The sequence below is a fragment of the Fusarium falciforme genome, chromosome 12, assembly GCF_026873545.1.
Source record: "Fusarium falciforme chromosome 12, complete sequence".
Lineage (NCBI taxonomy): Eukaryota > Fungi > Ascomycota > Sordariomycetes > Hypocreales > Nectriaceae > Fusarium > Fusarium falciforme.
This window is the reverse complement of record NC_070555.1, coordinates 316395-330142: the sequence shown is the minus strand read 5'-3', so window position 1 is coordinate 330142 and position 13748 is coordinate 316395. Positions and strand designations below refer to the sequence as shown.

General features: G+C 50.9%; 5 protein-coding genes across 5 annotated transcripts; 3 read left to right on the top strand and 2 right to left on the bottom strand.

The window, feature by feature from the left end:
• Window positions 1-1557: 1557 nt before the first annotated feature.
• Window positions 1558-3414, top strand: NCS54_01384800 (MFS domain-containing protein; the record flags this gene model as incomplete). Its single annotated transcript, XM_053159019.1, has 3 exons — window positions 1558-1640; window positions 1698-2464; window positions 2681-3414. The coding sequence occupies 3 exons, from the start codon at window positions 1558-1560 to the stop codon at window positions 3412-3414; spliced, it is 1584 nt and encodes a 527-aa protein (XP_053014994.1).
• A 386-nt stretch (window positions 3415-3800) lies between these two features.
• On the top strand, window positions 3801-6851 carry NCS54_01384700 (HET domain-containing protein; the record flags this gene model as incomplete). Its single annotated transcript, XM_053159018.1, has 1 exon — window positions 3801-6851. The coding sequence occupies one exon, from the start codon at window positions 3801-3803 to the stop codon at window positions 6849-6851; it is 3051 nt and encodes a 1016-aa protein (XP_053014993.1).
• A 189-nt stretch (window positions 6852-7040) lies between these two features.
• Window positions 7041-8681, bottom strand: NCS54_01384600 (MFS domain-containing protein; the record flags this gene model as incomplete). Its single annotated transcript, XM_053159017.1, has 1 exon — window positions 7041-8681. The coding sequence occupies one exon, from the start codon at window positions 8679-8681 to the stop codon at window positions 7041-7043; it is 1641 nt and encodes a 546-aa protein (XP_053014992.1).
• Window positions 8682-9025: 344 nt separating this feature from the next.
• NCS54_01384500 (Zn(2)-C6 fungal-type domain-containing protein) lies at window positions 9026-10926 on the top strand (the record flags this gene model as incomplete). The annotated part of the gene is made up of 3 exons (XM_053159016.1): window positions 9026-9939; window positions 9987-10437; window positions 10498-10926. The coding sequence occupies exons 1-3, from the start codon at window positions 9044-9046 to the stop codon at window positions 10924-10926; spliced, it is 1776 nt and encodes a 591-aa protein (XP_053014991.1). The 5' UTR covers window positions 9026-9043.
• A 194-nt stretch (window positions 10927-11120) lies between these two features.
• On the bottom strand, window positions 11121-13411 carry NCS54_01384400 (Alpha-galactosidase; the record flags this gene model as incomplete). The annotated part of the gene is made up of 3 exons (XM_053159015.1): window positions 11121-12663; window positions 12714-13317; window positions 13363-13411. The coding sequence occupies 3 exons, from the start codon at window positions 13409-13411 to the stop codon at window positions 11121-11123; spliced, it is 2196 nt and encodes a 731-aa protein (XP_053014990.1).
• Between the last annotated feature and the right edge of the window lie 337 nt (window positions 13412-13748).

Here is a 13748-nt window from a genome sequence, read left to right as displayed (position 1 = left end):
TAAGCCTACAGCAGACACATCAGTGCAATCCACCCGGTCTCAAACTGACAAATCTCAGAATTTCTTGAGTGCGGAACGATGGACATTTTTTGTGAACTTGGTGGCGATTACAGAAGAAGCCATCGGTCATCATAACAAAGATCACGTTCATTGACATATGTGGGCGACGAACATTGTACTACTCTTCACCTCCAACACCGCATATTGCCCTGCATGTATACATTTGTCCACTACGGATCTGGAAGCGAGGGGACCGGGATTCCTCGGATGTGTCACGCACGACTCTGAAGCGTTGATCTGTTTACCACTACCTGAGCTCGAGGGAAGCGAAGTGCTGTGATTTCGATATCCAAGCTTGCCGGCTGACGGCATAGCATGCTTAGGGGTTTTCTGGGGTCATGAAAGAGCAGAGCAAAGAGGCAAGAGGTACAGACCTTATCTACACACCTCTATGAGTTAAAACAATGTGCACTGCCGCTCGAGACTTTAAACTAAATGTAGGTATCGTGATATTAGCCGCCTGGGTAGTTGAGATTATTTTGACTTGAGCTCAGTCATTTACTGGGTTTTACATCTGGGCTATGATGCCGCCATACATTAATAAAGATTGCGGAAGTAGATCCGTCTAGAAGTTAGGCAATGAAAAAAAAAAAAAAAAAACAGGCATCACAATCAGGCCTATCAAATCTGGCTAGAACTAGGGAAACCTTTTCTTCCTTGCACCTGTACTGATATACGATTATAAATTTGCCTTTATAGACCTTATCAGGGCAGTAGCTAGGGAGTCCTTGTAGGAGGCTACATCCTCGCAATAGAAGGCTTCCAGAAGCTTTACACATCTTCTTCGGCAGGGTCATGGGTTTTGCTCACATCATAGTATTCTCAGTATAGCCGGCATGCACTGTATAAGAGGCTAGTGGCATGATTGCAGCCTCTGAAGAGGTGCACTGATCGATCAGAACTCGTGGCCTCAGCTCTTTCATGCAGCCCAATCACTGCATTGAAAGGTTGAAGCGTCTCCTACAGATCCTACAGTATCATCATCCTCTTACAAGAACACGTTCACCATGCAAAGCACGTTCCTACTGATTTTATAGTCACGAGGAAACCATAGGAACCACGGTCCAGCTGCCCATTGGCCACCCCAGTCAAATCGTCGATGCCTACTCACGCCATCCCATAAAAAGGCCCGAGTAGATGTAACATTGGAGAATGTCCCACCAATTGTCACGCATTTTGTGTAGCAGTAGAGACGATCTTGCAACGTAAAACATGTCGACGGAACCAGGTCCTGGTTGGAGCGGCTATAGAGCAGTCACACCCAAACACCACCCCGGATTTTCCCCAGCTTTTGAGTGGATGTCCCTCCGGGAGATCAGAACGTGGATTCTACGTGGGACCTTTGTAAACACGGAACCTTCGCGGGGTAGCTTTGAGCTTCTCCGCACAAGGGACATGGTCCTGTATAAGACAAAGCCATCTCCACTGCGTCCTGCCTGGGCATCGTCTTGGACCCTATGCTTGTATGCCAAGATCGATCAGCTACAGATCATCACCATGACCAAAGACTATTTTGCGTCTTTTCCTAAAATCTACAATGTCCACTTCATTGCCATTATCGCCACGTGTGGCGGTATGCTGTATGTCAGCCCGTCGGTGCTGGACTGCTGTCGCTGCTACTAATGCGTCATGCTCAGCTTCGGCTTTGATATCTCGTCCATCTCTGCAATCGTCGTGAGCAAGCAATACATCGAATACTTCCATAATCCGGCTGGCGCCCTTCAAGGAGCTATAGGCTCGGGCATGTCGGCCGGTTCCGTCGTCGGTTCTGCCCTCTGCGGTGTCATCTCTGATAAACTCGGTCGTCGTGATTCCATCTTCTTCGCGACCTTCTTCTGGCTTGTTGGTACCGCCGTCCAAGTCGCCACAAACAGCAGCGGTATGCTCATTGTTGGCCGTGTGCTCAATGGGTTCACCGTCGGCATCACTTCGTCCCAAGTCCCCGTGTATCTTGCCGAGATTGCCAAAGCGGAGAGTCGTGGTTCCATCATTATCATCCAACAGCTGGCCGTCGAGTTTGGCATCCTGATCATGTACTTTCTTGGCTATGGATGCACCTTCATCGAAGGCCCCGCCTCATTCCGTGCCGCCTGGGCAATGCAGTTCATCCCTGCTGTGTTCCTCATGGCGGGTCTCCCGTTTCTTCCCCACTCACCTCGCTGGCTTGCCAAGGTTGGCCAAGAGAAGGAGGCTGTTAACACCCTAGCTCGGATCCACGCCAAAGGAGACACCAATGATCCTCTTGTTATCGCCGAGTGGGAAGAGATTGTCACCACAATGCAAGCTGAACGAGAAGCTGCTCCGGGCTGGCGCAAGTTCGTCCTCCGGGGCATGTGGAAGCGAACTCTCGCTGGGTTTTCCGTTCAGGCATGGCAGCAGCTCGCGGGTGCAAATACGATCGTTTGTAAGTTCACAGACCTTTCCTTGGTCTCCTTGTTGAAGGAAGGATTCACAGTGCCTTGGTCTCTGAGTTGATGGCCCCGCTTCCGGGCTCGGGACGGAGCGGCCCCTTCCGGCCCCACCATCTTTATCCGGACCACGATCGGCTTCACGGCTACACAGTGCCTGGGATGATCATATTAACTCGAAAACATCATGAACTTACTGACACATATCTTAGACTATCTTACGTATATCGCTCAGATGGCAGGTTTGACCGGCAACGTCGCTATGATCACATCTGGAATCCAATATGCCATCTTCATCGTCTTTACCGGCTTGATCACGCCGTTCGTCGACAATTTTGGACGTCGCACACTGCTTATTTACGGAGCCCTGGGAATGGGCCTCTGCCACTTTGTTGTTGGAGGTACCATGGCCACACACTACATCTCTGTCCCAGAAGGTGTCGGTGACCCCCCGAACCACAACATCATCTTCAAGGTCAGCTCAGGCTCCCCGGCCAACGCTGTCATTGTGTTCTCCTATTTCCTCATTGTTGTTTACGCCCTCACTCTTGCACCCGTGTGCTGGATCTACGCTGCCGAAGTCTGGTCACTGGGAACCCGAGCAACGGGCATGGGTATCGCTGCTCTGGGTAACTGGCTCTTCAACTTCGCCCTAAACATGTTCCTCCCACCGGCATTCATCAACATCAAGTGGCGCATCTTCATCGTCTTTGGCGTCCTTTGCGTGGGTGCCGCCGGGTGGTTCTTCCTCCTCTATCCCGAAACCTGCGGCAAGACCATTGAAGAAATCGAGATCATGTTTAGTAAGGATGGCCCTCGCCCCTGGCAGACTCGAAAGGGCGAATCGCGTCTTCACAAGGAAGTTGAAGCTATCAGGAACAGGAAGAATCAGGGTGGCGATGGTGTGATGGGTGGTGATGAGGCCGACGTCGCGGAAAAGGCCTAGAGTGATATCGTATTTTGACGCGCATGAATGACTTTCCCCCTATCCAATTTGTTCTATACGACAATCGGGAGCCAGTTAATGATAGTTCGGTTGCCTATTTCCTTAGCGTCTCCGTTGCTTACGGCCCCCATCTACATCTCACCGACGTGAAACGAGTAATGATGACAGGGATAGCTAGTAAAACACTGGAAGCGGGGCTTCTAAAGCTGAGGCATTTACTGCATTTGTGCTACTTTCCTTCATCTTGCGAGTCGCAGACAGAGAAACGCCCAATAAGCTGTGCATGGCATGCCCGTTGTCTTTGCGACTCCTGTGCTAGCTTCTCAAGCCACAGAACGAGGCCAGAGGCGGGTCGCTTCCTCCAGTACTCATCCGCATGTGTCAACATGGCGCCACCAATCCGAAACCTGGTCACCAAGAACATCAACAATCATCAAACCATCACAGTTTTTGAGAAGGCTTTCAAGGACCGTGATGGCGAGCATTCGGGTCACAGCGCTGAAGTGGAGGCGATGATACGAGACTGGGGGGAGATCCGACGGAACCACGGCAAGAGAAATTTGGATCAGCTAGATGATACCATCAAAAGTGACAAGAGGGATATTGATGGCATGACAGATGAGCAGCTGGGCCAGATCAGCATTTGGATCCACCAAAACGAGGAAGAAAACAAGTCAGAGACAGAGCCCAACACTTCCGACGTGGCTCAGTTCAACAAGTACAAACACCATCAATATGTGCGACGGTGGGGACTGTTTTCGGATGCGGAGGGCATCAATGAAGAGTGGTTCATCCCGGACCCCCCAGTCTTTCCAGAGGACGACCAAAATTATCTTTGCGGCATGTGTCGACACATCGATTTCAAGGCCTTGTTATCAAAGCGCGGTCTCCCTGGAAACCAACAGCCAGGACGAACCAGCATATTATTGCTCGGACTATCAAAGATTTTGGTGGAGGAAACATCATGTGCTTTCTGCAGATTGATGCGTCGAAAGATCACCGAGGACAAGCTGTTGGAGGGTGTGCCTGAAGAGGAGCTTGAATCGATGAGCTTCCACCTGAATGTTCTCGACGATGGTCCGTCATATGCGCTCCGTCTAGAGGTTGAGATTCTTGATGAAACTCGAAGGAAAAATCCTAGGTTCATTTTGCACAAAATGACTGAGCAGGATGACCAGCCACGGCCGCTTCAGGGGCTTGTCGTTCAACAGGATGTTGCTGATATGACACGACTGAGGAATTGGCTACACATTTGTGACGAGACTCACGGTATGAAAGGAGAGGACCAAGAAGAACTCATCTCCCCCTTGATGGGAAGTCTGAGACTTGTCGACACGGCCGACAACTGTATCCGAGAAGTGGAAATACCCTGCGAATACGCTTGTCTCTCGTACGTGTGGGGAAATGGAAGTCAAACACAATACACAACAGACACTAAGGTGGGCTTAGAAACTCCAGGCGGCTTAACGGATGCTACATCCAACCTACCACAAACCATTTTGGACGCAATGAGGGTAACGCGAGAGGTTGGCCTCCGGTACATCTGGATAGACGCCCTCTGCATCACCCAAGACGACGATCAAGACAAGGCTCAAATCATATCCAAGATGGGAACTATTTACGGAAATGCATCATTTACAATCATGGCTTCAACAAACTCCAATCCCACAGACGGACTTCCGGGAGTCGGCGTGCCTCGCTCTCGGGCTCAGATTCTGGAGAAGATCCAGGGAATGCCACTCGGAGTCGCGTTGTATGATGGCCGACTACGGCATTCAGAGGTTGAAGATGGCCTTTGGAACTCAAGAGCATGGACATTCCAGGAAAGGGCTCTTTCTCGGAAGGCCGTCTTCTTTACAGCGTCTCAAATGTGCTTTGTATGCCCACATGGAGCTGCATTTGAAGACATGGTCGCAGTCCCAGACCCCGATTACAAGCCTACACCGCTGAATAACGCATCTCAGCTAAGCTCCAAGGTCCCTCGACTTCAGGATATCTGGATTCGCGTATGGAGTGATCGTACGCAGTTGAGGCATACCAACAAAGCTTTCGAGACAGATGACGGTATTACGATCATGGTGGGAGAAGAACTCACGCCAGCTCAAGCTTCCGTTGCGGAGGCGGTTCTGTACAAGCACAAGATTATCCCGAGCGATAAGTCCCTGGATGCACCTATGATTGATGGCTTCACTCTTTGGGACACGTACATTCAGAGTGTCAATGTTTACACGACGCGTAACATGACCTGGCAGTCAGATGCCGTCAACGCATTTGTAGGTATTGCCGACCTGATCCGGCGAGGAACCAACACCAAGTTTTGGTACGGCTTGCCAGAGTTTGCATTCACCCAGTCTCTTCTGTGGCAGCCCAAAGAACCACTCGAAAGGCGCGTGTCGAACGATGGTACCCCCTTGTTCCCTAGTTGGACCTGGGCTGCCTGGCAAGGGCATGTCTCGTACCGCGGCAGAGGCTGGCACAACGCTGTTGGCTTTCCACCAGCTTCCATGGTGCGATGGCTGTATGAGTCAACTTTTGAAGAGTCCATGAAGAAGTTTACCCTCGAGGAGAGAACTAAAGAGGAGATTCAGGAATTCGCTCGTCGATTGCGTCAAGTTGGGACCATCTTGCGAGAGCCTCACCCTAGCGACTATTTCCATCTCGATTATCAAGAGCGAGGCTGGGTTTTTGAGAAGGACGAAGTTCGAAATCAGCATATTTTCGTTCATGAAGCATATCCCGAAGTCAAGTTGAACTATCCAATCTCTCTCCCAGGTCAGCCTATCATTGATCTTCCGTCTACGGATGGTAAGCTGCATCTCGAAGCTCGCATGGTATCTGCACGGTTTTGCGACATGAGAGACTTGGGGCCCGTTCAAACTCCCATCAGTGACAACTTCCTTCAAATCGGCCTCAACGACGAAGACCGCTCGGCGAACGAGCGACGACCATGGCAGCATGTCGTCTACCATCAGGGATACCGGGCCGGACTTCTGAGTCTCAACGTCCTTCACCAAGAATTAGACTTGGATTTTGCGCAAAGCATAGAGAAAGAGAGTCCAGAGGGTTACTTTATTGTCGCCATTTCTCGCGACAATTTACCTCACATTGCGCCGCCGCCAATTGGCTGGAACTTGTATTGGGGCGGAGATCCTCAGATGATGCAAGAAATGATTCTCAGAGAGGAGTGGTCTCCTAATAGAAAAGCCCCTCCGGTGCCAAACGAGGATGCAACTCCGAGCGACGACAAGGCAAACGAGAATGGAGACCCTTGGTGGGATGAGGGCAGATTTGGAGGTGTGAGCCTATTTGATGTATGCAATGTGTTGTTGCTGAGGAGGGATAAAGATGGGATTTCGGAGAGGATTGGGTCTGGGAAGATTAGCTATTGTGCTTTCAGTGGCGCGAAGCCCGAGGTTGAGTTGTTGACATTGGGATAGGAAGTCCGGTGGCACGTTGGGGTGCAAATAGTTCTACAAGCCTTTTGATTCATGCTAAGATTTAACGAGTGCTAATGTAAGTGACTATGCTTGCTAACTATCCACCAACCCAATACACCACTTGAGAGAGGGAACTGGAGGTTGCTCTCCTGACTGCGTCCTCAGACATCTCAACTTTGACGTCATTGCCTACGCCATAGAGGCATGAGATTGCACCTTCTCAGTTCCAGTTTCAGTATCACGGAACGTCTCGATGTTATAAGTACTGAACTTGCGAGCCGGCACACCCTTAGCAAACAGCAAATCAAGCTCCTCAAAGGTGCGATCTTTGGTCTCTGGAAGACGGAAGTAAGTCCAGATGAACATAAAGAATGAAGTCCCGCCCCAGATGAAACCGGTGTATCCCTTGAGGTTCCACTCGGTCGGGTTCATAAAGTATGGCTGCAAGACTCCAGAGACGATATTGGCGATGGCGTAGGCATTGCGAGCAAGGCAGATCGTCTTTTGCCTGAGTCTCGTGGATCCAATCTCGGCGGGAATGGCCCAGCCGAGTTGTCCAGAAGACAGTTGGAAGACGAATGTCCAGATGAGAGCCAGCACAGCCTGGGCCATGGCAACACTGTCATTCTCCGTCTTTTTGTTGAGACCACCAATCAACATGAGGAGGATTGTCATGACGAAAATACCCCAGAGGTAGGCAGTGCGTCTTCCAACATAGGGCATGACAAAGATCCAGCACATGAGGGTCGCGAATAGACCCATGCCAGTGCCGCCGACGTTGAGATGGTAGGTCGTGGTTGGGTCGAGACCAATCTGCTGGAAGAAGTAGGTCGAGTTATAGGCAAAGTTGAGACCAGTAAAGATCTGACCAGCAAACACCATGCAAGCAATCTCTGTTCGTCGAAGTTCGAAACCCTTGAAGCAGTCCCAGTATGAAGTTCCGACGGAGAGTTGGTGCTCAAGGTCGTTGGTGTAGATGATGAGACCGAGGGCATCGCGGAGCTCCGTCTCTGTAGCCTTGGGCCGGAGGCGAGCGAGGGACTTGAGAGCATCTTCGTGACGTCCAACGCGGACGAGATGCCAAGGCGTGTCTGGGGCAAAGAAGATGACAGGGATCAAAACACAGGGCCAGAACCACTGGAGAGCGAAAGGGATTCTGTATGCCCACTGCGTTGTGTTGTTGACGAGACCAGCCAAGACACCAGCTGAGATGAGGTGACCAATGATGAAGCACATGTTGGCCCAACTGGTCATGTAGACTCTCAGAGACATGGGCAGCACCTCGGAAGCATACGCCGGGGCAGTCGTGGTAAAGATTCCCCAAGGCAAACCACAGAGGATTTCACCGACCAGCAGAACGGTGGTGTTGGGGGAGAAGAATACGATGAAGATGAAGGCGCTGAGAGACAGCAAAGCGCCAATGAGCACCTTGATGTGACCGAACCGAGGAACGAGAACACCGTTCAAGAGAGTACCAAAGAAGGCACCAACTGGAGCAGCATTGACAAGACTAGCCTGCCAAGCTGCATCCAGCTGGTAATTATTGGTCCCCTCATTCCAATGACCGTACTTTTTCGCAAACGTCGGATAAGCGTAAAAATTATTCAGAAGATTAGTATCGTAACCTTCCATGACGACACACATGGAGACGACCAGGCACCAGAAGAGAGTCCATGGGTACTTGCGAATGGCCTCAAGGGGCGGGAGGTTGTGTTCCTCCTCGGCACCTCCTCTGGCCTGCTCTCTGATCTCTTGACCAACAGATTTCTCGACGATACGTTCCACATCGAGGGTTTCCCCGTGGATAGTAGTCGATATTTCTTTCGACATAGTTGAAAAATGGCGCTAGGTGATGATGATCAATGTCAAGAAATAAGGTTTAAACTAAGTGTAAAGCTTGATGAGCCATCTCCCAATCCCAGAAAACACCGCTTTATATAACAACTGCCGATATGAAGAACTGTTGATCATTCTCTTGACTCGTCTTCCCCGTGGGGAGTGGTCCAATCCGGGGTACATGACAAAACCCGAACATTTCCCCATGCGGTTAACTCAGGTTGGGCTCGCTTGCCAAGACCCAACAGATAAGCCAGGATCACCAGGTTTTTCCGGATAACCCAAAGTATCCCTGCTCGGGCCGACGTGGTTCGACACGCAATTCATCCTCACTCCTCACCTCACATTCGGCAGAAATGACTGGAAGACCTCGTCAAGTATGCGACAACTGTCGGTTCCGCAAGGTCAAGTGCGACCGCGGCCTGCCATGCAAGAACTGCAGCCTCGGAGATTTGCGCTGTCAGTATCGACATCATATTCGACGGAGGGGGCCGAAGGAAGGCCAAGGTCGGCGACAGGCGCAGCTTAGACAGGGGCTGGCTTTTGAGCAGAGCCCCTTTCGGATTGTTTCTCCGGAATCGCTCGGAGTTGTGAGCAGTGACGATGGACAACAGGTTGAGCTGTCACAGCTGTCGACACCATCGCAGAGTCCCGAAGCTGTGATGCAGGTTGAGGTGAGCGACAAGGGAGCTTGCTCCTTGGATGGTCCGTTATCGGACTCTTTGACATCAAGTCGACAGTTCTCCCTGTCGCTTGTTGCTCACATACAGCTGTTTCTCAAACTCATGTTTCCAATAATGCCCGTCATCGATGGAGACGAACTTCTCTCAGATGCGACTCGACTAGACCAATTACCACCACCACGATATGCATTGGTCCTCGCTCTTTGCGCCGCAACACGAATGCAATTGGGCATAGGCAAGGCGAAGGATGGCTACGGAAGAGGACTAGAGGAGAATATCCCACCGGAGCCACACCTTACTGGAGAATCGCTACTCGCAAACGCTGAGCATGCACTCCGACAAGTCAGTGTTATCGACGACACCAGCCTCGACTCCATTTTGGCTTCATTCTTTTTATTCGCGTGCTACGAAAACCACTACAGTATTCGACATGCTTGGTTCTATCTCAACCAGAGCATCACACTCGCTCAGTCACTTGATCTCACCCGCGAAGCCGGTTATCAAGACTTATCTCTGGCAGATCGGGAGAAGAGGAGACGGTTATTCTGGCTTCTATTTGTGACAGAAAGGTATGCCTCCATATCCACATTTCAAGCACCTTGTTAACGATACTCAGGACATTCGCCCTCCAACATCGGAGATCAGTCATGCTACGAAGCTCCATTACAAAACCTCAGGTGATTGACTCGGAATGTCCCGTCGTGATGCACGACTTCCTCAACCACATCCGCCTCTTTGAATCATTACCCTGGTCTCTCTATGAATGGCACCCAGACAATGACGATCACCAACCCAAAGACTTACAGCTTGTACCCAGTATCAACAACAAGCTCTGTACAGTCCAGCCGAACCAATCGGTGATTGAGAGTCAACGGTTCGATACGCTCATCACACAGCAATGGCTTCGAATATCCATGTGGCGTCTGGCTTTTGGCAACAAGCCTTCTTCGGCATGCAAGTTTGGACGCTTGCTGCCAGTTGGTTTGCCGTTTGATGCCGGAAAGATCATATTACCAGCCCTGCGTTCCGTGGGGGCCAAGTCAAAAAACTGTCATGGGATTGGAATGGTAAGCAGAGCCAATAGGGCTGTCCTTTTCTCGTGGACATGTAGCTGATGTTCGAAATAGGAGCAAAAACTATACGACGTGGGTGTCAGTTTGGCTGACAGCGCCCGGTTTCCCGGCTGGAGCAAGTCCTCCTTCGAAGTAGGCCCTCGGGATTTATTAAGCGCCGTTATAGAGGCACTCACCACAGTTCGAGGGCAGCGATCTCATTTTCTCCCCAAGCTACTAAAACACTCTGAAGGACTCTTGGCAACCCCAGATCCATCCGCTGGTGTTGACATGCAGTTTACGCAACCGCAAAACCAGGAAGAAAACACAGCTGCAGAGGAGGCGGTTGTGCAGGAAGACGAGCCAATAGATCCCTTGAGTTGGATATCGAGCGATGACTTTGACCTGTTGGATATGAGCACACCCACGGCAACTTCGACGTGGGAAGATCCGGCGCTGCTTGGTGAACTGTTCGACCCGAATACTGGTTTATCTTTTGGATAATCTGAGCTACCCTGAACTGAATAGGGAAATTGTGTATCCAGTCTGTATACATTCTATACCAAAGTCATCTGTAGCGTCTCCAGTTGGTCCAGAAATGATAACTCGCCCGTTCCGGTCAGTCGTATGAACCCCCTATCCCGCTAACACCCACTGTATCAATAACCGATCTACGCATATACCAAATAGTCTTCCATCTATACCCTCTCTATCAAGACCACCTTACTCTCATAGTCAGACTTGAACCGATACTGAATGCCACCATTCATCAAAGTCGCTCCCGAGAACGTCCCCTCTCCATCAAGCCTATACTTTGCAGAAGGATCAAGCCCCTGCAGGCGAATGAAGGAGTAGTTGTGCACAGTCGTGGCCCGAACCTGGAACGCAAACAGCACAGCTTGACTTCCATCCTTGGAGATGAAGAGTGCAGCGGGATGGTTGGACGTCTCTGGGAGGTTCAATCTCCACATGTCTCCTCGAATGATAATGGGGTTGATCTTTTCGGCAAGGGCAATCAGTTCTGGAATCTGAGCCTTCTCTTCTGCGGGGATGGCATCAGGATCGAGCTCCAGACCGAATGATCCTCCCATCATGGCGACGTGGGCTCTGAATCGGATGGGAGTTGTGCGTCCTGTAATTTCGTTGGGTACAGCAGAAACATGTGCCCCCATTGTCGATGCTGGGTAAACCAGCGATGTGCCAAACTGGATTTGAATCCGGTCAAGACCATCTGTGTTATCAGACGTCCAGACTTGGGGGAAGTATTGCAAGATACCAGCGTCGAATCTGCCGCCACCGGCTCCGCAGCCTTCCCAGAGGACGTCAGGGAATCTAGAAGTCAATGTGTCAAAGACACGATACATGCCGAGTATATAGGCATGGTAATTGGCAGGTGCCGGAGTCTCGTGCATGGCCCGGTTGTTATCCCACTTGACGTAGCTAATGGGGACACTGTCAAGGACATTGGCGACAGAGTTGATGATGTATTCCTGGACTTCAGGAAGAGCCACATTCAACACAAGCTGGCTGCGAGTCTCTGTTCGAGGGTAGTTTCCAGCATGCAAGGCCCAATCGGGGTGTTCGTCGTAAAGAGCAGACTTTTGGCTGATCATCTCAGGCTCAAACCAAAGGCCAAACTTGAGATTTTCCTTGGAGCCTGCAGCCTGAAGCTCGTTGACCTTGTCGGCTAGAGGCTTCAGACCATTTGGAAATCTCTTGGGGTTCACGATCCAGTCTCCTAGACCAGCCTTGTCGTTGACTCGAGGGTACTTGTCTCCGAACCAACCGTCGTCCAACACAAAGAGCTTCACGCCTAACTCTGCAGATGCTTGCGCAAGTCGGTAGATGGTGTCCTCGTTGAAGTTAAAGTACAACCCCTCCCAGCTGTTGAGAAGAGCTGGCCGAGGCTCGTTGACAAACTTGCTCTTGATGAGATGCTGGCGATAAAGACGATGGAACTTGCGCGACATGCCGCCAATCCCCGCATTTGAGAACACCGAGACGCACTCTGGGGATTGCAGCGAGTCGCCAGGCTTAAGGGGCCATGAAAGTTGGTCGGGGTTCATTCCGACCAAGGCGCGTGTTATGCCCTGAGGACTCTTCTCAACCTCGACTTCGAAAGATCCGGTATAGATAAGAGAGAATCCCCAAGCCTCGCCGTGTGACTCTGTTGTCTCTGAAGATACCAGAGAAAGGAAGGGGTTGTTGAAGTGTGATGAGTAGCCGGTCCTACTCCCAAAGCTTCACCCGTGTTAGTACGCAGGATGCAACTCAAATGATGGTTGACATACCCTTGCGATCCATAATCAACCTTTCGCCGAATTCTTGTGCACTCTCGTGACCACTCGCCCTTGAGCTGAAGCATTTCATATTCACGATGAGGTAGATCAACGCTGATGCTTGCCAGCTTCTCAATGGTTACCTCCTCATCGCTCTGGTTTGTGATCTTGACACTTCGCACAATGGCATCATGCTTGGGAAATATCGAGTACGACAAATCTGCAGCAACCGAACTGTAGCTGTCCCAGAGGCGGATCACCAGTGTTGATACCTCGTCATCTTGACCAAATGTACAGGGCAGACCATCCAGGGCAGGCTTGCCGTTGACAACGCTGTGAGACTTGTATCTGAAATCAGATACCGTGTAGCCCTTGGCCTGCTTGATCTGGACAGCCGGTGCTCGGAAGTCTCCTCGGCCGAGATCTGGAAATTCGCGTCTAAGATGATCTTGCAATGACCATCCTCCGAGGACGGCGGTGGGTTCTGCCACGGGATCTTCCGTCACATGGTCACCAAAGTGATCCTGGACGAGATCTCCCGAAGTGCTATCAACGTGGAACCTGTACGAGACGTTGGTTCCGTTGAGCGCAAACGAAGGTCCATTCACCACGATTGCTACCAGGGTCAGTTGATAAGCTTCCCCGTAAAGGAGCCACTCACGATCAGTCTTCTGACTCTCCGGGACCGGATGGATAATGGATCGTGTCATGGTGGGCCGAAAAAACAAAGACAGGGTTACCGTCGAGTCAATGTCACCTTAGCAAAGGAACGATAAGAGGCCGAGATACACCTGGAAGCTAGTGAGGTGAGGCTTAAATACCCTGTCCCCCGACTATCTTTCGGGTTTAGCCAGAATGGCAAACCGAGCCGCATTCCGAATATTTCCCCATGGAGTAAAATGGTCGGTCGACCTCGAGAGCGGGGAACCATGTATGGTTGGGGGCTGCAGAATCACGCGGGCGATTTTATAGGCCGGGGGATTTATGTCTAATAATCTTTGACATGATGGATGACACGAGATGGGTGCCTCCGGCTCTGATTGATTG